At 34.2% G+C, this 23,758-nt stretch overlaps 4 protein-coding genes across 4 annotated transcripts; 2 read left to right on the top strand and 2 right to left on the bottom strand.

Annotated features, from left to right (window-relative positions):
* Window positions 1–11: 11 nt before the first annotated feature.
* Window positions 12–2,321, bottom strand: LOC7474081 (pentatricopeptide repeat-containing protein At4g16390, chloroplastic). The gene has a single exon (XM_002322468.4). It carries the CDS (start codon window positions 2,277–2,279, stop codon window positions 177–179), a length of 2,103 nt encoding a protein of 700 aa, XP_002322504.3. The 5' UTR covers window positions 2,280–2,321; the 3' UTR covers window positions 12–176.
* A 3,521-nt stretch (window positions 2,322–5,842) lies between these two features.
* On the bottom strand, window positions 5,843–7,526 carry LOC7482641 (protein PYRICULARIA ORYZAE RESISTANCE 21). The gene is made up of 3 exons (XM_002322467.4): window positions 7,188–7,526; window positions 6,819–6,900; window positions 5,843–6,724 (listed from the first exon to the last, which is right to left on the bottom strand). Exons 1-3 carry the CDS (start codon window positions 7,197–7,199, stop codon window positions 6,198–6,200), a joined length of 621 nt encoding a protein of 206 aa, XP_002322503.2. The 5' UTR covers window positions 7,200–7,526; the 3' UTR covers window positions 5,843–6,197.
* Window positions 7,527–12,548: 5,022 nt separating this feature from the next.
* On the top strand, window positions 12,549–15,771 carry LOC7482640 (heavy metal-associated isoprenylated plant protein 7). The gene is made up of 5 exons (XM_002323088.4): window positions 12,549–12,848; window positions 12,985–13,138; window positions 13,653–13,852; window positions 14,814–14,904; window positions 15,302–15,771. The coding sequence occupies exons 1-5, from the start codon at window positions 12,840–12,842 to the stop codon at window positions 15,649–15,651; spliced, it is 804 nt and encodes a 267-aa protein (XP_002323124.2). The 5' UTR covers window positions 12,549–12,839; the 3' UTR covers window positions 15,652–15,771.
* A 2,633-nt stretch (window positions 15,772–18,404) lies between these two features.
* Window positions 18,405–22,225, top strand: LOC7474080 (oligopeptide transporter 3). Its single transcript, XM_002323087.4, has 6 exons — window positions 18,405–19,042; window positions 19,174–19,271; window positions 20,116–20,685; window positions 20,790–21,045; window positions 21,169–21,351; window positions 21,449–22,225. Exons 1-6 carry the CDS (start codon window positions 18,533–18,535, stop codon window positions 22,061–22,063), a joined length of 2,232 nt encoding a protein of 743 aa, XP_002323123.4. The 5' UTR covers window positions 18,405–18,532; the 3' UTR covers window positions 22,064–22,225.
* Window positions 22,226–23,758: the final 1,533 nt, after the last annotated feature.

Raw genomic sequence — 23,758 nt, 5'->3', positions numbered from 1 at the left:
CTGCAACACAGTTTAGAATTTTAGAATCTGATCAGCTATATAACGCTTTAATGGCTGAATATAGTGATTTATCTTAACAATACAAAAATTCCCTATCAAGAGAGAGAATGTCAACAGCAAAGGGAACTGGAATATTTATAGGCATTAAGAATGGAAAATCTACATTAGCAGGGCACCTATGCAGCTACTGCATCAGCTAATTTTCTAGATTCTAACCATGACTCAGCTGCAACCTTTGTAGTTAAGAACCAGCCAACCTTATCAGGAGCCTCATGGAATGGAGCATTTAGTTCCTTCAAATGTGACTCGAACACATTGGCTAAACCTTTCTCTGAATACTTGTGTTTCCCATGCCCGGTATTGATTCCAAGCAACGGAGGAAGCTGCTCCCCCGCTTCCAATGCCTTAGACAAGTCATTTATCCAAACATGTAATGCTGTCAGTGCTGCCCCGGAAGAGAGACTTTTTAGATTTAAAGACCACTGGGTTGACGTTTTGGACTGTATATCTGTGTAAATTCCAAGTGTTAATCCATGGTCTAGCAATTCACAAGCTCTCTCCAACATATTGAGTTTGACACAGAGGTCAATTAAGCAATTGCAGTACGCTTTCTTTACTTCAGTGCTAATATTATCAAACAGATCGGCAGCTTCCTTCTTAAAATTCCCTTCATTGCCTTGCTCCTCTACCAAAAGTTTTACCACATGACCAAGCTTTGGATTAGCCCTCTCAACACAATCAACAAGTTTGCCAAGTTCTTCATTTGGTGTTTGAGTCATCACATTCAAAAGACAGCCACAGAACCGATCATCTGGAGTTATAAGCAATTCATAAAGTCGGTTAAATGTCTTCACAACATCATCAATGCGTTGGGCTTTGCCATAGCACTGGATAAGTGAAGTCAAGACAAAGATATTAGGCTGAAAGCCTGCTTCAAACATCTCATTCAGCATATTCTCTGCCTCAGACACTTTCCCACAGCATGAGGACATGGTAATCATAGACGAGAAGGTCCAACTATCAGGACTGATCCCAGAATTCTTCATGTCCTCAAAAATCTCAATAGCTTCATCAACAAAGCCAAGATCAGCACACATAGCCAATATGGTATTATAAAGAAGTACATTCAAACTCAACTCCTTTTCCTTCATTTCCTTATAAATCTTAATTGTATCTTCTCCATAACGAGCTCTACCATATGCACGTAAAAGAGCTGCATATGTCGCATAACTAGGTGACAACCCACTGTCAATTATATCCTGATAAAATTTCTTCGCCTGCCAAGGCCTCCTAGCTCTTCCCATGGCATCCAACAAAGTGTTATATATGACCAAATTTGGTTTAACACCTAAAGCCTTCATTTCTTCATAAACGTTCAAACAACAATCAAAATTCCCAGAATCCTTATAAATCCTAATCAACGTTGAGAATGTGGTTGTATCCAGACGCCACTTCTCGGTTCTAGCACGGTCATACAAGCTCAATGCCTTTTCAACATTACCAACTCGCCCATACGAATCAATCATAGTCGAAAAAGTAACATCATCAGGATCAAGTCCAAAACTTGGCATTTTCTCAAACCACTCGACCGCCTTATCAGCCAAATTACACAACCTAGCGCAACTAATTATCGTTGAAAACGTAACATTATCAGGCTTCACAGCTCTCTCAATCATTTCATCAAACAGCTTCTCTACCTTATTCAAATCCCTACACTTTCTCAAAACCTTCATAGTCACATTATAAACAACAACCTCTCTATTAAACTCCAACCTCTCTCGGAAAAACTTTAATGCTAACAAAGCAGTGTCTGGATTCGACATGTTATTAAGAATAACAACAGCATCATGCTCAAACAATTTGTTGCCAAACTCACCCAAGATATTAAAGACATCGTCTTTATTTGGGTTACAAGAATTCAAAGACTTAGCAGCTTTAATAAGAGAAGCATACCTAGCATCATAGGAACTTTTTCTGAGAGTTGAAGCTTTAGAGCTTTTGGGGTTGACCCAGATGTAGGATTTTGATGAGGACCCATTTTTTTCATTAAAGTTTGAATCTTTTGAGGTTTCTTGCTGTGGGATTTTTTGGTCTTGTAATGAGACATTGGTGATCTGAAGTGAGGTTGTCCTTGATTGAGGTGAGGGAGTGTTGAGCTTCAAAGAATGGTAGAAGTTGTTGTTTAAGGTTCTTGGTTTTGAGTCTCTCGAAGAAGATGAGAGAGTGTTGCAGAGAGGTTGGTAGAGAGAAGAAGGTGAAGAGCAGAGGTTGTATGCCATTTTGGGGGGTCTCTGTTTTGGTTAAGGAGGGACCTTATCAACTTGAATAGCAGCAGCATACACAGTGAAAGATATTTCATTATTTTGATAACAATACAATTTGGTCCCTTAAGTTTGTTTTGTTTGGGGTTTTAGTACACTAGAAGTTATTATTTAGAGTTTTCCTCAACTCGTCTCTAACCCAGTTGAATTGATTCAGGTAGAGGACTTTCTCCATCTAGCAAGCACCTGGAAGACCGATATGATTTTTTTAATTTTTTTAATTAATTTTATAAAATTAAAATACAAACTTAAATGACAAATTAGTAAAATAGAGTATAAATATTAAATCCAAGTATAAAATCATAAAAATCCTTGTATGATAAAAACTCATCATTATATTAAAAAATAAAATTATAACTAAGAAAAATTAAAAAAAAAAAGTTTTAAAAGGCTTTGGCTAGAATAAATTTTCATTTTTATCATTTCATGATTTGAAATAAGACTAATAATTTATCTTAACTGTGAATAAAGACTAATTAACAATTTCACTTATTTTATCATACCAACTGCTATGATTTTTTATGCTAATCGTTTGATCATAAAAAGAAGGCTAGAGTACACTAAGAGTTCACTTTAAATTATAAAAAATAAAATTGTAAATAATCAATGTCAAAAAATTAGTGAGTATACATCTCTAAAGTTATTGGCAAGTGTATGTAAAGTTATTTGATAACTTATAATATGCTTATAAAACTTTATCTATCTAATCACTCGATGAGTCAATTTAAATTAATCCTAATCAATTTAAATCTATTTGTTTTGAGATATTTTTTTTAAATAAAACAAATTTTTTTAGAAAAAAAATTAAAAGAAAACATCAAATCAGATATCACTTTAGTTTTGAAAGGTCGGCTAAATCACAGATTGAATTACTAGATCAATTAAATTTAACCAAATCAACTTCTAACCTGATTAGACTTGAAACCTGATCTAAGCTAGATCTAGCTTGACAGATCATCGAATTAACATGTTGGGTCGGGCTAGGTTTTAGCAATACTTCATCATGTTATTTTTTTATAATCCACAAAAACAAATAATTTTCTTTTCACATGGTAACAAAATAAAAAAAAAACATGTTTTAGAAAAAAATTTATTTTATTTTATTAAAATAAATATTGGATATTTTATTTGAAAAAATAGATTGGATTTCTTTTCAATAATTTGAAAAAAAATGATTTGTTAATTAATGTCCTTATCCAAAATTCCCAAAGATTATATTGCTTGGTTGGTATTTAGTGAAGAATATGTTTTAAAAGTATTTTTTATTTAAAAATATATTAATATATTTTTTTAACTTTTAAAATCAGAATTATAAAAAATTACTAAAAGTATATATTAATTTAATATTTTTTTAAATAAATATATTTTTGAAACGCTAAAAAATACTATCTTTGCCATTAAATTTAGTAAGTACAAGGAGTTCAGAGTTTAGAATAGGTTGAAATTATAAAATTATATTTTGTTATAATTATAATTTTGAAAATATATAGTTAATTAATATACATTACAATTTTGTATTAGATTTTACCAAAAACTCTTTTTTAAAATCTTGATTACAGAACAATTATAATTTATAGTTTTTATTAAACTTATTTTTTTCAAACTGAAACATAACATCCAACACACAATTAATTTAAAGTATTATGGCTGCGTAACACCCAAAAACCACAAAATATTTTAGAAAGGATTATTTGGGCAATGAAATATACAAATAATTAACTATATATATGTGTGTGTGTGTGTGTGTGTGTGTGTGTTGAAACCATGCATAATATTCTATGCTCATGTAAGGTTGAAAATGAAGAATTGGGGGTTTAGGTGGGTGAAGCTTCCTTGAATTTAAAGCTACTAGCTAGTTGGGCAAGTTCATGAACATGGATTTAATTTTTAGTGCTTTTATTATTTATATATATTTAAAAAATGATAGCCAACTGCCTAATTGTGCCCTCATAATTAATGTGTAATTAATGATCAAGCATCTAACTCCTTTTCTTTTTATTTTTATTACATTGCAAGCTAACATGACTATATGTCCATGTAATTAATTAATTAATTAAAGTAAATGAAGTGCTTGGTGACAAGAGATTAAGTCAAAATCAATATCACTCATAGAGTTTGCTGGCTCCATTGAGTTTAAACCTCACTTTCTCTGTCGAGACCGATTGGATAAGCTAATAAATATCATTGATTTTTTTTTTTTTTTTTTTTTTTGTGAAATGACATAAGGGCATCCCTTGCCATGCCCCTTAGAAAGCAGATAACGGTAGAGAATTGTGTTAAAATTCTCTCTTTTTTCTTACATATTTCAATCATTTCCAGACTTTTTTTTATATTTGTTATATTTATTGAATCTAATTTTAGGTTTGATATTATTTTAGTGTGTATATCAAAATTACGTGAATTAATCTCTTATAGTTAATTTTTATCAAATTTAAGTGAATTGTTCATTTGGACTATATAGCTAATGAAATCATGAAAACTTTAGATTGAATTTGAACGTTACATGATTACATTTTGAGCTTAAATGTTTGGGCTTGAATATAATCTTTGTCTTTAGATTTGATTTTCTCTATAAAACAAGATCCCTATTAAAATAGAGGATCCTCCAATGTTTAAGTTTGTAAATTATAAAAGGAAAATAATATACTAGAAATGGAAAAAGAGTGACATATGTTGTTCTTCTTGAGTGAATTTGTGTTCTGTCTAATGTTTTTTTTATTGGGATTGTCTACTTGATGATTCGAGGTATTTATACTCCTCAATCATTTGATCTTATCTCGTGGAGGGTGGAGTAATAATAAATAATAACTCATTTTCATTATAGGTGATTTGAAAAGTCGAGTCGTCGATTGTTGTGCTTTGTTGTGTTATTGGTGAAAATGTTGGCGCTCGAGGGTGATTGACATAAAACGTTGGCATCCTTTAAGAAGATAAATTGATGAAAAAAGCCATTGACGAGAAGGTAAATGTCCTTTAAGAATACATGTTGACAGGAGATAGTCACTGACGAGAAAGGTAAACGTTACACTGGTTGATAATTTATACAGAGTGCGACGCTATATTAACTTCCTTAGAGATAGTAACTCTATCTTATAATGCATGTCAGGTTCATAGCAGAATTTACACGAGATTGGATCCAGTCCTATTTAGAATGAGGCCTAATTTGTTAAGGGTATAAAATGCAAGGACAAATAAGCTGTTTTAAATAAACATTTATCTTGTTGTTTAGGCTGCCCCAAACAACAATAAAGGTTTTGATCTTCTATTGTTTCGGTCGACCCAAATAGAAAGAGGGATGTTGATCTCTTGTTGTCTGAGTTGATCTAAATCATAAAAAAAATTTATCTCTTGTTATTTAAGTTCGTCCAAACAGAATGAAATGTTTTGTTTTTTTGTTGTTTATGCTGCGTAAATCATAAGTTGTTTATTTTTTTTATTAATTTTGTTTTTTGCCATGAAAAGAAGGCAATAAGAAAGTTAAAGAAAAGGGTTGCACCGTCAGCATAAAAAAATAGCGATGATTTACAAAATGGAAACTTTTCCTTTTATTAATTTATTAAAAATTTTAACAACTTTTGTAACCTTATAACAAAATATTGTTAATACCCATATCACATACACCTCATTCATCCTTGTTTTGCATAAAATCCCTATACCTCAAAAAAAAAAAAATTCCATTACGGAAACTGACCCAACATTTCAACACAAGACAACTAGCTGGAGAAGGCTACGACATGATCGTGGGTAATGATAATGTATAGCGATGAAATGTGATCAACGCTTTAATCACTGACACAACAGTACTATGGATTTTTAATGGTACTTTGAATCCAATAATCTTCAATGGGCGTCGGTGTTTTGGACAGGATTTTCCCTTCACATGATTCTGCATGAAGAGGGGTTATGATCAGAAACATAATTACATCTACACACATAATAACCACTTCTTTGGCAGCTACATCCACCACCACCCCAACTATCATACACTGGCCTTCCATAAGGTTCATAATGGGGAGCTGGCCCGCCATAACCATGGTAACATGGGCCTCCACCAAACCCTTGATAGCATTCACTACAACATGTCCTTGGGTAGACCGGTGGCGGGCATGGAACCGGCGGTGGAGGAGCGGGTTTCGGAGCTGGTTTCGGGGCCGGTGGAGGTTCTTTAGGCTTCTCTGGTTCCTTAGGCTTCTCAGGTTCTTTGGGCTTCTCTGGTTGCTTAGGTTTTTCTGGTTCTTTAGGCTTCTCTGGTGGTTTAGGCTTTTCTGGCACCTTGATCTCAATGCACTTGACAGCCTTACCTCCTTTGCAGCAGATCTTGTTCTTGATCTTTTCAGGACAGCAGCTAACCACAGTGATTGTCACTGTGCATGCCTTCGTGTCATATATCTGGTTGTGAATTTCTTGTTGACAATCCAAAGAAAAAACTAATTCACTTTTCTTTCATTACACAACACAAACTAAGTTACATGGATAAAGAGAGAAAGAAAGACTCACGAGGGATTTTACACAGCACTTTCTTGATCTTCTTGCGGCATTTCTTACATTCAAGATCAACCCTGATCACCATTGTTGTGACCTGCAGTAATAATTAACAGCACACACACACAACAACAACTTAATCATTCATCGACCCCGTTTAGAAATCAGAAAACTGTCATGATTCATAGACAAAAATCTGAAGAACAGAAACATATTCTCTGACAAGGAAGAATAGGCTACAGAGATGATCGATATTGGTCTAGAAGATGGATATTGGCGAGGTACATGGGGACAAAAACAATGACCAACAGCGCACAAAAAGAAGAAAAAACCAAAAGGGCTAATTCATAATCAATCAAGTTCCATATCCATCCATGCACTTACCTTTTCTGCCATGGTTTGGTCTTTGCTTTGAGCTGAACCTGATGGGCTTGATGGAATAGAGAGTAGTACAGTGAATGAACAGACTGGATGGGGAAAGGAGATATCCGAGAGAGAGCCGTATAAATGAAGATTTATCACATCTCATCAGGTAGTGAAATGTGAGAGAATAATCAAATTGTCCGTATATCTAGAGACCAATAATAAGAGGAGAAGTGAAATTGGGGAGTTGAAGTTGATGCTGCAATCATCATCAATATTGTTGTTGGTGCAATTCCCAAGTGCTGACCTTACCTCCAATCCGTCATCTCCATGTGCTGCCTTTGATGGGCACTCCTCACCTTCTGTTTTGATAGATATTCAATTCAAAGGTTGCGGTCTTGTGGCATCCTCCTAAGGTAGGTGCCAACCATACACGTGTCCCAACACCTCTTTCCCCTCATGAAACTAGATTTGTTTTTTCCATCCACCATAGATTAATTTTTCATATCCTCGGAGCCATCATTGGATTATCTTCTTATGGAATGGATTTTTAGGTATGATTTAAACATATGAAAATGAGAAAGAGACCAAAGTGGTTAAGCAACTTGCTAGCTCATGGTATTATACTCTCCTAGTATTATATTATTTGTAGCATTACTTTTTAAAATATTTTTTTAATTATAATATAATATAAAAGGGAATCTTTAAAAAAAAAAAAAAAAATATTTTAAAAAATAAAATACCGCACTGATCAGCAGCCTACAGACACATATCTAACAACTACGTATGTATCCCAGTGCCAGGAGACACGAGGGATGTCTTTCTGCTTATCGATATGTATGGACACGAAGGAGAAAGTTAAGGGGGGGGAAAAAAAGGTGGGCCCCAGAAGTTGTCCGTGGGTGCCATCTTCTGGAAGCTGAAGTCAAACCTAATTAAACGGTCAAACTCTCCTACCCAAAGTTCCGAGAATTGAGAGAGAGGCCAAATTTTGTAAGGACGAATCTAGTTTGAGATTTGTGCCCCTCCACGTCATTGAAATAAAGAATCCAAAGCATGGAGCTATACAGCAGTCCATCCTCCATTTCTCTCTGTTTTTTTTTTGTTTTTCAGTGACAAGCTGGATTTGCTGAGCCCGTGTTTCACAGGGCATTTTAATTATTCAATAATTTTAATATATTAATATTAAAAATAATTTTCATATATTTTTAAATAAAAAAAACTTTAAAATATGCAGCCATCATCATCATCCACTCCCTTGCACTACAGCGGTGTAATTGCAACATGTATAAAAAAAATGCCATGCGTGTGTACACGAGGAATGTTAAAAAAGTGTAAGCCTTTCATTTCCTCTTAGTCTTAAAAATTATTATTTTTTTAAAATTATTTTTTTTTTATTTTATCAAACAAAGAATATTTTATTACTCTCATTTCCTCTTGGTCTTAAAAAAATGATTTTACTTCTTTTCTTTCCCCTTTTTTATGTTTAAAATATATCTTCTATTCTTTAGCATTTTTTTTATAAGTTGTCATAGGCAAAGGTTATATTTTGTGCATTAATTACAGGTAATTATGAGATAACATAATCTATAGAAAGATTAACAGTTAAAATTAATCTGAGATTTTTACAAGAATTTCAAGCCCACACACTACATTTCAACAAAAATAGGCAGTCGTATATACAATGATCTAATGAGCTTGATGTATTCGTATTTGTCATCTGGGCATTGAAAAGATCTTATTTGAGCCATGAAATGTACAAGTAATTAACTAAGTGATGCATAAAATCTCTCATGCTAGCTTATGTAAGACTTAACCAAAAAAAATATGATAAATTGGGTGGTTGGCATATATATATATGACCAAACTTGAATGGACATCACGAAGCATTACTATTTATTTTTTTTAATTATCATCAAGGCATTATATATATATATATATATATATATATATATATATATATATATATATATATATATATATATATATATATATTACGTTTACCCCACAAAAGGAATCGACCAGTTACCATCGAAGATTAAAGAAAGCAATTAGAATAGGAGATAGATATGTACCATCACCAGGGAAATGTCAATGATTAAACTTTTGATTGTTTTTTTATTTTCTTTCCATTAATTTTATCCTATGAAATTTGCAAACTTACCCTTTTCATTAATTTAATTATAAGCCACGTATATATGTAGAAGTGATAAATTAATATTGCGAACTCAACGAACAGTTTAATTAGAATTCGGTCGTTAAATAGAGTTATGATCTGAACCCTAAATTAATAATCTAAGTAACCTTTTGAATTGGATTAATATGATTCAGGGCCAACCATCGTGTATTGAGTAGTATTAAATTTACAAAATCCTGAATTTAGTAATATAATAAATAAATAAAATGTCACTTTAAATAATTTTAACCTTTTAATTATTCAAGAAAAAGAGGAGGAGGAGGAGGAGACAATCCAGTTGTTTTCATTCTCTACTCTTTGTATTCTCTTTTTATTGTTTTTAATCATTCATTTTGTCTGCATAGATATTTTCCCTATGAGTGGATGCATGATTTCCTAGCACACTTGCTGTGCATGACGTTACAGGCCAATTACATGGCACGTGGCATACACAAGTGGGGCAAGACCATAAATCAGACAATCCTCATCGCATTGTAGAAATGGTTTAGCAGTTGAATAGTTGGTGGGGGTGTGCTGGATTACCGCAATATACCTTGGAAATATTGATTTTTTTAAAAAAATTATATTAAAATAATATATATTTTTTCATTTTTTTAAATTTATTCTTGATATTTAAAAATATAAAAAAATAATTTAAAACTAAAAAGATTCAAGAATTTTCAAAAGCAAGATTAGATTATAATGCCAAACAATGTCTAAACTAAACGCGTCCATAAATACAAAAAGCTTACCCACTTTGTTTATTTGATTCGAGATAATAAAACAGGATACATAACATAGAAAAATATATAAAAATAAATTTATTTTTAAAATAGATTTTTATTATTTTAAATTAAAAAATATACAAAAACATTTTTTTATTTTAATTATCTTTATTTTTTCTATTCCGAGGTAATAATATATATTGTCCTAACGAAGTTGAATGAGTAGTAAAGATATCATTCATGTAACCATATATAATTAAGCCATGTAGTCAATTAATTAATTAACCATCTAGCTTGTGATGCAAGAACACTCCTCCACACGTACGGTTCGTGCAAAAAGATATTTCTCTGATTTGATTAAAGATATTTATTTCTCTGATTTGATTAAAGATATTCCTGCCTTGCCTTGATGAGAATTGCGGAATTGCTAAGCAGGTCGGTCAGTCAAAGAGGGGACGACATGGATCTTGTTTCTTAAAGTTGGGCCATTACAACTTCGTGGGTTGGATTTGAAGGTCGGTCAATCAATGGTGATTGGATTGTTGTGTATAGTTATAGTTACTAGTCGCACTCTGCTGTAGCTTGAACAAAAAAATTTAAATGTAAAAATAATATTCACATCACAAGAAATTATTTTATATTGCTATTAAACATTGTCCAATGAATTAATCTTAAAACGTCTCAACCGACTTCTTATCTAATACGAGTTTAAAATTAAACCATGAGAAAGTTGTCTCAAAATGACCCTGTTAACTAGACGTAATATTGAGAGGGCGACATATTAAATTGACTCGGGTTTTGCTACTTAACTTGCCATATTCGCGATTGTGGTGATGAACTCAACTGGGTTTAAGTATTTTTTTTTTGGACTAGTTTTTACTTAATTATATGATAATAAAAATAAATGTTTATAAAATTAAATACAAACTAAATATCAAAATATTTATTTGATATTATGAATACCTCATAAAAAAATCAAAATAATTTATAAAAATAAATTTAAAATCAAATAAATATTAAAAGATGAAGCGTGAAAAGAACAATGAAAATAAAAGAAAACGAGAGAGGTGAAGACGGAAAAAGAAAAAAGAAACCTTCACTCTTTAAAGGTATTAAGTAATATGTATTTATATAACCATTAAAATTTATAAAAGAATTTACACCAGCAAAGTTATATATTTACACTACAAAAAAATCATTAATTAAAAATCGATTTTTTTAAGAAACCTATAGCTTGAAGCCACACACACACATGCACAGCGGCATTTGATTTCTGATTTCATGGTCTTAAAATTGCCGAGCAGAGCCACAATTTCATCAATATATAATGGATATATATATTAGGGTTATTATAATCTATGATCAAGGAATTAAACAAAGCATAATCTCGATATTCATTAATTCATAGAAGTGCCTTCAATTGAGGAAAACCTGCAACCTGCAAGACTATATATGTGCTCAATTGACCATCATAGTCTTTCATTTTCCTCTGTGCATCGTCCCCCATGGCTGACCAATTACCTTCCAATTTGTACAAGGAACTTGCATTTCTATCCTTTGGAGATTCTTTGATTGTGCTCCAACTTTGTTTCGCATGTCCATTTTCATTTTCATTTTCAGAGGAGAGCACTGCCACTGTAGCAGACGATGATGCTTATCGTCACGCATGTCATTCATTGAATGGCTGCAAGATCACACAATTAAGGGGCCCAATCTCTGTATTATACGCCCCATCTCCATTCTTGTCTTTCCAAGATGCTGATAGCCTTACCACACCGACCATCAAATTGAGTTTTAGTGTTCGTCATAGCTTGGGGCTTGGAATCCTGAATTGAATCGTGGGCTCCGTTTCTCGTATGATTGTTCACACCTTTTTATCCTTTCACAGTCATGCACCATAGAAATGGAGTTTGTTTTTATCAGTATTTTTTAAATAATTATCACTATTTTAATATTTATTATTTAAAATTTAATGATTAATTTTATATTAATATGTTGTTATATCATGAATTATTAACAATAAATAAAATAAATAAATGATACTAAAGTTTGATATTAATAGGCTAAAAATAAATTTTAATGTTTGTCATGCTATTTAATGCGCTACTAAATAAGTATTAAAAATATTATTTTAATATATTTTAAAAAATAATCTTTATCACAATCTTAAATACTATTTTATTCTAATGTAATGAAAGGTTTTCCCGGGGATATTCCAAATTAAAGAAAACCTTATCCATATCTTTTTGGACTTTTATAAATATCCTAAAGAAAAAAGTATAAAGTTCATGATCGATTGATAAAAGTCCAGCATTTCGTGTAAAATATACTACTACGTATACATATTATTATCATCTCAAGATACTTTAATGAACCTTTTCTGATGAAATAAATACACTAACCACAGGACATGTAGATGCCGCCCCCCATCATTGGAATTCAATTGTACATTCAAGAGCATTGATGACCACTATGTCCTACAATGTTACCCTCATGAAGGACATTCAGGAGGAAATGAAGGGCAGTCTATGAGAGGCTGAGTCAGCTAAAGGACATAATCTACTCTGCATTAAACAAATCCCCATCAGATTTGCAGAATCCCCCACCTTCCATAAATGTGAGGTCCTCCACCACAGCCACTTAGAGAGAGGGGGAGAGAAAAGCTAGAAATCATTGCTCATTGTTACTGAATATACTGAGTGTGTGTATGCATAAGTAACTCCATTTGTCAATAGCTTCTGAAGTGGAGAGTACTTGAGAATCATCTCAGAAATGGGTGAAGTAAGTTTCTTTGTTTTCCCTTCTCTTATTCTTTATGTCTGTACAAAGATTTCTTTATTTAATATATAGAACAAGTGCAAATTAATATGTTAGGTTTCTCGTGTGATGATTTTGGGGTGATGATTTTCTTTGTTAGGAGAAAAAAGAGGAAGAAAAAAAGGAAGAGGCTAAGGAAGAAGAGAAGAAGGAAGAAAAGAAAGAGGAAGAGCCTCCAGAGATTGTGCTCAAGGTTGATATGCATTGTGAAGCTTGTGCTAGGAAAGTTGCAAGAGCTTTGAAAGGATTTGAAGGTGTTCTTTCTTTACCACCTTTAACTGATCAACCATATTATTGAATGCTCCACCCTCAAAATTTAGAAATATTTCTTAATTAGGAGAGAGACATAGAGGGATTTTCTTAAAACAAATTTATACACCTAATTAAGGTTAAATTGAATGTTATAAATTAATTAATTGATGCAGTATAGATGTTTTCTTTCCTGTGACATCAAGTACTGATTTTCTTTGTTTGTTTTTATAAAAAAGAGCTTTGAAGAGAGGGAAAAAAGAGTCAATTCATATTAACTAACACCTTTATGAGCATCTCTATCCTAATTAAAGAAAATCTAGAATATAATTAGTGAGTTTTCTTTAAAAAATCAGTGCATATTGTGTTCTTAATACTTGCATATCCAGTCCATTTAGAAACGCGGGTTTCACCGCATGCCTGTTTGGAAACCGGTTTCACCTGCAGTGTAATTACCTGCATTTCCCAGTCTAAAAGCATGGAGTTTCTAACGTTTCCTGAGTGAATGTTGGGTCACAGGAGTGGAGGAAGTAACCACAGATAGCAAAGCAAGCAAGGTGGTGGTGAAAGGCAAAAAAGCAGACCCCATAAAGGTATGTGAGAGGTTGAGAAAGAAAAATGGGAGGAAAGTGGAGCTAATTTCACCCTTACCAAAACCACCCGAAGAGAACAAAGAAGAAAACAAAGATCCACCCAAGGAAGAAGAGAAAAAGGATGAGGTAAAAATTTCAAAAGTTACTATAATTATGCTTACCGCATTCTTCCACACAGCTAAAAGTAAGCCCTAACTCTCTATTTATGACCAACCAAAGTTAGGGTTGATAATCCTGTCTTGAGCCTTCGACCTTAGGGTTGGCTTCAACTTGATAGTGCTGTAAAGCAAGAAGTTATTTTGGCCCTTTCTAAACTTTAACCACTTGCCTACAGTGAATCTTGTGACTGCTCTTTCAATACTGACATGAAAGTAACAAAACAAGTCAGCAATATGGGGCACATTTCGCAAGGAAAGAGATGGACCATTTAGGGTTTTGACCCCACACGTCCTCAAATTTATTGTTATGGGCCTAATGCTCAGAGTTTTTTTTTGTTTTGTTTTCTTGCTTAAAGATTATGTGATAATCTCTCCAGCTTGTCTTAAGGATTTGTAAGAGCAAGAGCATCCGAGGGAGGAGAAGAGCCCATTTCCTTATGATTACCTTTCGTTATTGTTAGCAAAATCATCACATGTTTACAGAGATTAATGGATCTTATAAATCAACTGTTTGGGCGGCATAATTAGCAGGTGTCTCGAGGATGGGTTTAATGGAATTTGGTGGTTTCTGTCTCACTCTTATTGGGTATTGAGCCTCTTGGCTTCTTATGGCCACCATGGCATTCACCCCCTCTTGAAAATAAAAACAAGACAAGAGTCAGAATTGATCCATACTTAAAGTTAGATTATGGGTTTTTTTTTTTAAAAAAAAAAACAGCTAAATGCTATTTAAGTTACACCAAAGTTATTAAATATTGTTAATTTAAGAAAAAAAGAAAATGTTCAAAAAGGCTAAAAAAAAGGTTTCCAACTTTTCTCAAAAACTGGTTTAATTCCTGCTTTTAGATGAGCTAGCACTACCTCAAGCTAAGAATTATTTATATTTGCATATCCGGGCTATATTTTTAATTGCAATGTGGTGGCTGCAGCCTCCTCCTGTTGTAACAGTGGTCTTGAACGTTAGAATGCATTGCGAAGCATGTGCTCAATCGCTACAAAAGAGAATTCGAAAGATCAAAGGTATTTCACCTTCAATCATCTAGCAATTTACCATCAATTTCTATGATTTTTCCCGAACGGTAACGCATACACTACAACATATGTTGATATTTTCACAAATTTTTTTAATGGAAATTAATTCTTCATCCGAATGTTCATTGAGCTTGAGATTACATCACAAGAGTAGCGATCTGACATGATTTATCATCATTTTAGCTACTTTGAACAGGTCGACTAATTACTCAGAACAACTGATTATTTTATTTTTTGATATTAGCAATGTATAGTGATCAAATAGGATTATTTTCTTCTCAAAATCTTTTTTTTCCCTCCATAATATGGGAGTTCATTAGAGCTAATTCTCCATAATATTCATGTATCCTAGAGCAAGTTGAAAATTGAGTAAATATTCATGCAGGTGTAGAGTCAGTGGAAACAGACCTAGCCAATGGTCAAGTAGTAGTAAAAGGGGTGGTTGATCCATCGAAGCTGGTGGATGATGTGTACAAGAAGACTGGAAAGCAAGCTTCCATAGTGAAAAATGAAGAGAAGAAGGAGGAAGAGAAGAAGGAAGAAGAGAAGAAAGAAGAGAAGAAGGAAGAAAAAGAAGGAGAAAAGAAAGAAGGAGAAGAAGAGAAGGAAGGGGATGATAAGAAACCAGATATCAAGAAAAGTGAATATTGGCCATCAAAGTACTACTCTGATCAGTATGCTTATGCTCCTGAATTTTTCAGCGATGAAAACCCTAATGCTTGCTCTATTATGTAGCTAATAATTAAGATTGCCCTTTTCGTGAACCTTTAAATTAGTTTAGCTAATGTTAATCATAATAATGTTAGCAATTTTGCCATGTATAATATGGTATGGTAATAAGATATTCAAGCACAATACTTGATGTCATATGCAATTAATTCATATGAGATTGTAATCATATGAAAAAATGTGACCAAGTCGCGCGGTGGTCTTTGAACAAATGGGTTTGTTCCTCAAGGTATCTTGATTCCGAATTCAAGAAAGGAAAGGATCAACAACACAATTTCGTATGAATGCATGCACACCATACATACAAGTAACCCAGTTCATAATATGTGAAAGTTAATCCAAGAATATGATAACAACTAAAAAAAATGCAAGCAAAGCAATCAATTTAGCACATGAAATATTGGCGTGTATTTTTTGTCTCCGAGTGAAAGGGATTTGGTGTCAAATAATTACATAGCTGAGGATGACACACACTCAAAGGTGGGGGGTTTCCAACATAACATCCAAGAGGGAAACAGTACCATATATCGGACCACAAAGCCACTAGATTTCACTTTTGACTAGCTAGGAGCTAGCTTAAAGAAGGAAGACTTAGGCAGAGCACACGACAGGTTATAATGGGACATGTTAGGTCACACCCGCTGTGGGCATGGCATGGGATATTGATGCAATATATATATGGCTACGAGTGAATAATCAAAAAGTTGAGAGAGTAGTTAAGCACATGGCGAAAATCTTGTGGCACGTAGGACTTATGTTTCAATGTGATCTCCCATTAACATATATAGTAATCTTTTGTGTGTTTATAGTTTGAAAAAATAAATTTATAAATTTTACATTTTTTTTTATGAGGGTTTCAAGAGAAAATGGATACATATAAAATTAAAAGGTATGTTAATTAACTAAACACTTTTAAATATATATTAGATAAAATATAAACCGTATTATATATATATATATATATATATATATATATATATATATATATATATATATATATATATATATATATATATATATATATATATATACACACCTCTAGCTACTCATAAATGGTCAATCATGGACCCTCATGAGTTCATTTTTTTAGTCCTAGCTAGGGATGTGAAAATGAGAGAAGCTTTAGCGGATGCCTAAATCATGGGACCTGTGGATGGATCAAAACAGCATGGATTTGTTGAAAGATGCTTGGGGGGGCATTAAAAGGTAACAAGTTCCTCAAACTTAAAATTGGAAGGTGAGCCGTGAGCCCACTTTTTTTGTTTGGTATGGTAGATCTAGATCGATGGCAGGTCTTAATTTTATCTAATTAATATATGTTCCCCATTTTCTTTGTTTAACTTAATTTCTGGTTGTTCTCATAGATTTTTTTTATAATCAAAGTTAGGGAGTCTCGTGAAAAGAAATTATAAGACCATATATATATATATATTGCTATTTAATTGAACTGCAATCTAATTCTAAAAAGAAAAAAGGAACTACAAATTTAGAATCATGCACGAAATGGGAAATAAAATAGGGTTTCGTAAAAGCTTCTTACATTGATGGATTAGAAGAAAAATTAGGAATTCCTGGGTCTCTACTATAGTTTTAAGTTCTTAAAAGACCTTGGATATCATCAAAAATAGATCAATTTAAATTGGAAGGCTGCTGGTTAATTTGAGGGGGGAATCCAGAGCATGGGTCAACGCCATAGGAGCCACGGGTCCCTGGATCCTCCACTAGAGAAAAAATGATCGGTCCATAGTTCTCGATCCGTCAGCTGCAAAGATGCACCACCGGCCTTTCGCTTTGGTTCACTTCCAATGGTGTCAAAAGGACCACCTCTCGAGTGATCTTGATGCTCGACAAAACCAGGCAAAATCACTCATAGGGATGGTGTGGTTACCAGCTACTTTTTTTTATTTTCTTTTTTTTTTAAAACGTAGTATTCTAAGAATAAAAATGATTAAAATATATTTGATTGAAGAGATGAAAATAAATTTTTATTATTTTTCAGAACAGCTGTCAACCGTTCCTATCTCCTCTGCTATCCATTTTGCAAGATTTTTGAAATATTTTCTTTTTTTTGTATTTGTATTTTTATACGGAAATAAGGTTTAAGATAAGCTATCTATTGTAAGTAATTTTGATCGTTTCCTTTTCCAACGTTGGCATGTTTGACACGTGGAAGCCACCAAAGACCTTTTCTCCCCCGTGGCACCGTTAGTCACCCAAGGAATGGCCCCCCTACCGAACACAGTAACATTCCACGTAGGACCCACAACAATTCCACGTGGTCCACCACGCTGGCACTCTCTAGGACCAAGACAAAAGCGTGCCTTGTCGTTCTTGACATGTGGTCTCCACGCATGCATCGGCCATCAGTATTTTTCCTTTTTTCCTGTCAAAAGAGAATTAATATCTTGTAAAATCTATATATTTATGGAATTAATTAATCAGTGGCCATATTTTATATTAATCATTGACTCTCTAATAAATGCGAGCGTCCAAGTGATGATTACTGCTCTCTGGAATTATAAACAAGCGCTAATTAACTAAAATAAATATCCTATTGATCATTGACAAAAATTCCAAGAGGATAGTATATAGTTATCACATAAGTCAGTGATCAAGTCAGCATTCAATGCTGTATCAAGCCAGAGGACCCAAGAAATTATCTTTTTTACCTTTCTAAAAATGGTAAAAACCCTATTTTCCAAAGGCTATTCTTGTCCCCCAAAAATATTCACTCGTTGCTATATATTTCAACCAGCCTGAGAACCAAAGGACTCCACTTTGAGTTAGAAACTCCCTTGTCTTCTCTTCACTTCTTCTGAAGTAAGAGAGAAGGGCCAAAAAGAAGGGATTTTTTTTTTGTTACAGTTTGTGTCTTTATTGGTCAGCAATGGCAAGTCAAGAGAGTACTGATGGAAGACACACAAATGGGTTGCGGTTAGATTCATCTGCAGAACATCATGAAAGATGTCCTGTTGAAGAAGTGGCTTTAGTTGTGCCTGAAACTGACGATCCAACACTTCCTGTCTTGACTTTTCGTGCATGGTTTCTGGGTTTAACTTCATGCGTAATACTTATCTTCTTGAACACTTTTTTCACTTACCGTACACAGCCACTTACTATCTCTGCCATTCTTATGCAAATTGCTGTGTTGCCTGTTGGCAAGTTCATGGCTAAGACTTTGCCTACGAAAGATTATAGGATTTTGGGGTGGAGTTTTAGTTTGAATCCAGGGCCTTTTAATATGAAAGAACATGTGATTATCACTATTTTTGCGAACTGTGGTGTCTCTTATGGTGGTGGTGATGCTTATTCTATTGGTGCCATTACTGTTATGAAGGCTTATTATAGGCAGAGTTTGAGTTTTCTTTGTGGGCTGCTCATAGTCTTGACTACTCAGGTGAAGATGAAATATTTCTTCTTTCTTCTTTTTGGCTAAACAGTACTGTTTTTTTTTTTAAGGAAGTGAAACAGTGTGTTTGGTTGTTTTGATTTCCTTTTTCTCCTTTGTTTCTGGGTCTTGATTTGCAGATATTGGGATATGGATGGGCTGGGATGCTAAGGAGATACCTGGTTTATCCTGTAGAGATGTGGTGGCCTTCCAATCTAGCTCAGGTTTCTCTGTTCAGGTCTGTGTTTTCTACTACTAGGCCTCTACTTTCCCTTCAATTTTTCTAAATGATCTGTTTGGTTGATGAAAAGAATATTGGAATCCCATATTTTAATCGAGTCTCTTCAGTTTTTACTTCTGGGTTTACTTCTGAGTTCGTAGTGACTTCTTGATTGGCTTGGACAAACATAGCTGTGTCAACTTCAAGATTTTTTTTTAAAAAAAGAACGAAACTATGTGATTTTAATAAAATAAATGACCTGATAACTCACGGATTAACTTGATGACCTGTTGATCTAATAACCCAAAACTTTAGTCGAGTTTGACAAATATGATTCAAAGACTGTTTTGTGGTTCAAATTTCATCACTGAAAACGCATGTGAGAATATTTCTAGAAATAAACAAACAGAGGCTGAAAAAGGACATTGCAGAATTCTCTCCATGTTGTAATGTGTGGAGTGAAATTAACTCGAGCAATTTACTTATTCTTTTTTTCATAATATTGTTGAACATGACAATAATTCTAGTGAATAACTTTATCTTGTTGGTATATGATTACAAGTGCATGTTCACTGGTTAAGAATCTGTTTTGTAGCTTTCCTTGACTTATGGGTGATATTCCACAGGGGACAGAGTGCGTAATACTATAAACATTGAACTTAGTTTGTGCTGGTTGTCATGACTTATGGGTAAAATCATGACTTATGGGTGAAATTCCTTCTTAATTTGTAGTGGTTGTCATGAGTTTGCTTGGGATCATATTCCTCAAGTCATTGGTGAAGCTAGAATTTCCATATTTGATTAGCTTGCACTTAGTTTTTGGCATTAATGTTGTCATGTGCTAACCATTTTGTCTCTACAGAGCACTGCATGAAAAGGAGCCGCAAAGTAAAGGCATGACAAGGATGCGATTCTTCCTCATTGCCATGACAGTAAGCTTTTTCTATTACGCAGTCCCTGGTTACTTGTTCCCAATCTTGACATTCTTCTCGTGGGTCTGCTGGGCATGGCCTCACAACATGACAGCTCAACAAATAGGGTCAGGATACCATGGTCTTGGTGTTGGTGCCTTCACTCTTGATTGGGCTGGGATTTCGGCCTACCATGGCAGCCCCCTTGTTGCTCCTTGGTCTTCCATTGTCAATGTTGCGGTTGGCTTTATTATGTTCATCTACGTTATAGTCCCTGTGTGTTATTGGAAGTATAACACTTTTGATGCTCGGAAGTTTCCAATATTTTCTAATCAGCTGTTCACTTCTAGTGGGCAAAAATATGATACTACAAAGATCCTGACCCCAGAATTTCAACTTAACATTCCTGCTTATGATAGCTACAGCAAGCTTTATCTTAGTCCTCTATTTGCCTTGTCGATTGGATCAGGATTTGCAAGGTTCACGGCAACTCTCACCCATGTGGCACTGTTTAATGGAAGGTAGCCTGGTTCCTATCATGGACTTCCACACGCTGATAATATAAATGTAGATGCCCTTTTTACTGGATCTTAATAAATGGCATTATGTGGTTTCCATTGTCCAGGGATATTTGGAAGCAAAGTAGGAAAGCAATGCAGAATGTGAAATTGGATGTTCATGCAAAATTGATGAAAGCTTACAAAGAAGTTCCCGACTGGTGGTTCTATATTCTGTTAGCAGGGAGTGTTTTCCTCTCATTGTTAATGTCTTTTGTTTGGAAAGAAACTGTGCAGCTGCCGTGGTGGGGTATGCTCTTTGCCTTTGGCTTGGCTTGGCTTGTTACCCTTCCTATTGGGGTTATTCAAGCAACTACCAACCAGGTATCGCCAATTTTATTAATTTTCTGTTTTTCGTTAGACACAGCAAACTTTGCTTTCGATGTGTAGGCAAATTCAATGTGAAGTTTTTTCTTTTGACCTCATAATGTTGTGTTTGCATTGCAGCAACCTGGCTACGACATAATAGCACAGTTCATGATTGGATATGTCCTACCAGGACAACCAATTGCAAACCTGCTTTTCAAGATTTATGGACGAATCAGCACGGTCCATGCTCTTTCTTTCTTATCTGACCTTAAACTTGGACACTACATGAAAATTCCACCACGGTGCATGTATGTAGCTCAGGTATTGTGATACAGAAACTTGTGCAGTTGTGCATTTGAATTTGTTTTTTGTCCTGGTTGTGTGGATTATTAAAAAAAAGAAATTGTGTTTTCCTCAGCTTGTGGGAACTTTAGTTGCCGGTACAGTCAATCTTGCAGTTGCGTGGTGGATGTTGGAGAACATTGAAAATATCTGTGATGTTGATTCGCAAGATTCCAACAGTCCTTGGACGTGTCCTAAGTACCGAGTTACTTTTGATGCTTCTGTAATCTGGGGCCTCATTGGACCAAAAAGGCTCTTCGGACCTGGTGGCCTCTACAGGAACTTGGTATGGCTGTTCCTCATTGGAGCTTTCTTGCCGGTGCCTTTTTGGGTACTGAGCAAAATGTTCCCTGAAAAGAAATGGATTGCATTGATAAACATTCCAGTTATATCTTATGGTTTTGCCGGAATGCCACCCTCTACTCCCACCAACATTGCAAGCTGGCTTATCACTGGAACCATCTTCAACTACTTTGTCTTCCGATATCGCAAGCGCTGGTGGCAGAAGTATAATTATGTTCTGTCTGCGGCATTGGATGCTGGGACAGCTTTCATGGGTGTTCTATTGTTCTTTGCTGTGCAGAACACAGACAAAAAATTGAGTTGGTGGGGTGCAGAACTTGATCACTGTCCTTTGGCTACATGTCCAACAGCGCCAGGAATTGTGGTTAAGGGATGCCCTGTCTTTTGAATAGTTATGCAGCCATTATAGTTAAAGCCAAAGCTGGTTTAGTGTAGTTTTAAGAGATGGAGAAGAAATTGGAAACAGTGATAGAGAACTTTTAGGTATCGATTTTCATTTTGCATGCTTGTACATGCTTCTTTCCTTACTAAAAATTTGCCGTTCTTAGCATTTAGCTGGCGACAGTAACTCTTTTTCTACAACTTGGCAATGAATTCATAGCAATCCCTACAAAGCTCCAACCATAATGGTTCTGTTATCGTTTGGGAACTTTGGTGTGAGATGTTTATTGCATATTTTATGTAGCAGAGATGCCTCGTGCAATCTTTATATTGAAAATTGCTAACCACATTGGCATAGACAATAAGAAAAATATTCTATACAATTGACAAAATTTGATTAATACCATGGACTAACCTTATTTTGATTACTGGAATGAGGAAAAATTTACAATCAACAGGCAGAAGCTATAAATATGTCAATAAACAACTATAAGATTTCATCCTTTTGGACATTCCTATTTAAGCCAAAAAAAAAATGTTTACAAAACAGAAAAAGCAGCTTCAAGTCAGCTTCTTTGTTCTGTCTGTTTTCTCTCAACTCTGTCTCTATCTTACTTACATATGATTCTAATTGGAAACCCTTTAATATCTTTAGACTGTAGTGTTGTTGGATGGTCTCAATATCAAGCCCCTTCATCTTAACCACCGACTCAACATGGCCCTTCAATGTGTGAAGCTCTCCTTAGCCTGCAACATTAACACAAGTTCATATGCTTTGTGCCTTCAAGAAAAGAAATTGCAGATAATGAATACATGTAATATCATGAGCTTGATTTTCAGTTCTCGAAACAGGTCTTAAAGGGCTAATCATCATGTATGTCTATCTTTAATCTATTTATCAGATACTGATACAAGCGATATAAGTCATCCCTCTTGCTCTCATCTCGGTACAGCTAAACTTTATACTGATACAATGTGTGTAATTGTTGATGACAATTGCTTACAAGACCACCACACTCATTTTTTTTCTGTTCCAAGGGAATGTCAGCCACGGTGAAGGATCAAAAACAAGAAACTTAATCTTGGTTAATTAATCTCTTGGGGTTATAGCCCTAGAGTCTCTTTCAATAGGCCTTCTTTTCTTTGTTTCAGTGGCCTATCAAAGAGACAGCAAACATTGGTTCTTAACAAAAAAGCTTAAAATGCATAACCAACTTCCTTATCAACAAAAGGAGTGAAAGCTCGACGAATTCGGACATGTTAGTTTTGCACTTGTGGTTTGTCCATTTCTGGATGATGTTAACGTTAGAATACAGAAAAGGAAGAAAGAAAAGGTACTTTTGTTGTCATTTCTTCTGTGCTATAAGTGTAATGTACAATGATATCGTGTCAGAAATAATGTAATGTACCATGTTCGATTTTAGTTTGAGGTGTTCTTTTAAAGCTGAACTGCCAATTATTAATTACCAACCACCTCAATAGTCAATAGTTCATGTCAGAATTTAAGAGAGATGATCCACTTATTTAGCTCATCCAGGGATCACAGTAGTAGTAGTATTAACGGTCTGATTCATCCTTGGCCATTTCTAGGTTAGGTGGTTAGTATTAAGCTCATGACATGATGATTAACCTTTTCTTGTTTGTTTATATTTTGAGAGAACTTGTTGTACCCTGTGAACGCTAGCAAAATGTTCACACACAC

This window comes from Populus trichocarpa, chromosome 16 (genome assembly GCF_000002775.5).
Source record: "Populus trichocarpa isolate Nisqually-1 chromosome 16, P.trichocarpa_v4.1, whole genome shotgun sequence".
NCBI lineage: Eukaryota > Viridiplantae > Streptophyta > Magnoliopsida > Malpighiales > Salicaceae > Populus > Populus trichocarpa.
The sequence above is the reverse complement of the archived record's forward strand: the minus strand, read 5'-3'. Positions and strand labels throughout refer to the sequence as shown.

Bases quoted from the DNA above. Each gene is read 5' to 3' on its own strand.
- LOC7474081 (XM_002322468.4), bottom strand. From the start codon at position 2,279: ATGGCATACAACCTCTGCTCTTCACCTTCTTCTCTCTACCAACCTCTC.
- LOC7482641 (XM_002322467.4), bottom strand. The intron at 6,725-6,818 runs GTGAGTCTTTCT...ATTGTCAACAAG, and splicing joins AGTGCTGTGTAAAATCCCTC to AAATTCACAACCAGATATAT.
- LOC7482640 (XM_002323088.4), top strand. The intron at 13,853-14,813 runs GTAAAAATTTCA...TGGTGGCTGCAG, and splicing joins AAGAAGAGAAAAAGGATGAG to CCTCCTCCTGTTGTAACAGT. The intron at 14,905-15,301 runs GTATTTCACCTT...ATATTCATGCAG, and splicing joins GAGAATTCGAAAGATCAAAG to GTGTAGAGTCAGTGGAAACA.
- LOC7474080 (XM_002323087.4), top strand. From the start codon at position 18,533: ATGGCAAGTCAAGAGAGTACTGATGGAAGACACACAAATGGGTTGCGG. The intron at 19,272-20,115 runs GTCTGTGTTTTC...TTGTCTCTACAG, and splicing joins GCTCAGGTTTCTCTGTTCAG to AGCACTGCATGAAAAGGAGC. The intron at 21,046-21,168 runs GTATCGCCAATT...TTTGCATTGCAG, and splicing joins TTCAAGCAACTACCAACCAG to CAACCTGGCTACGACATAAT.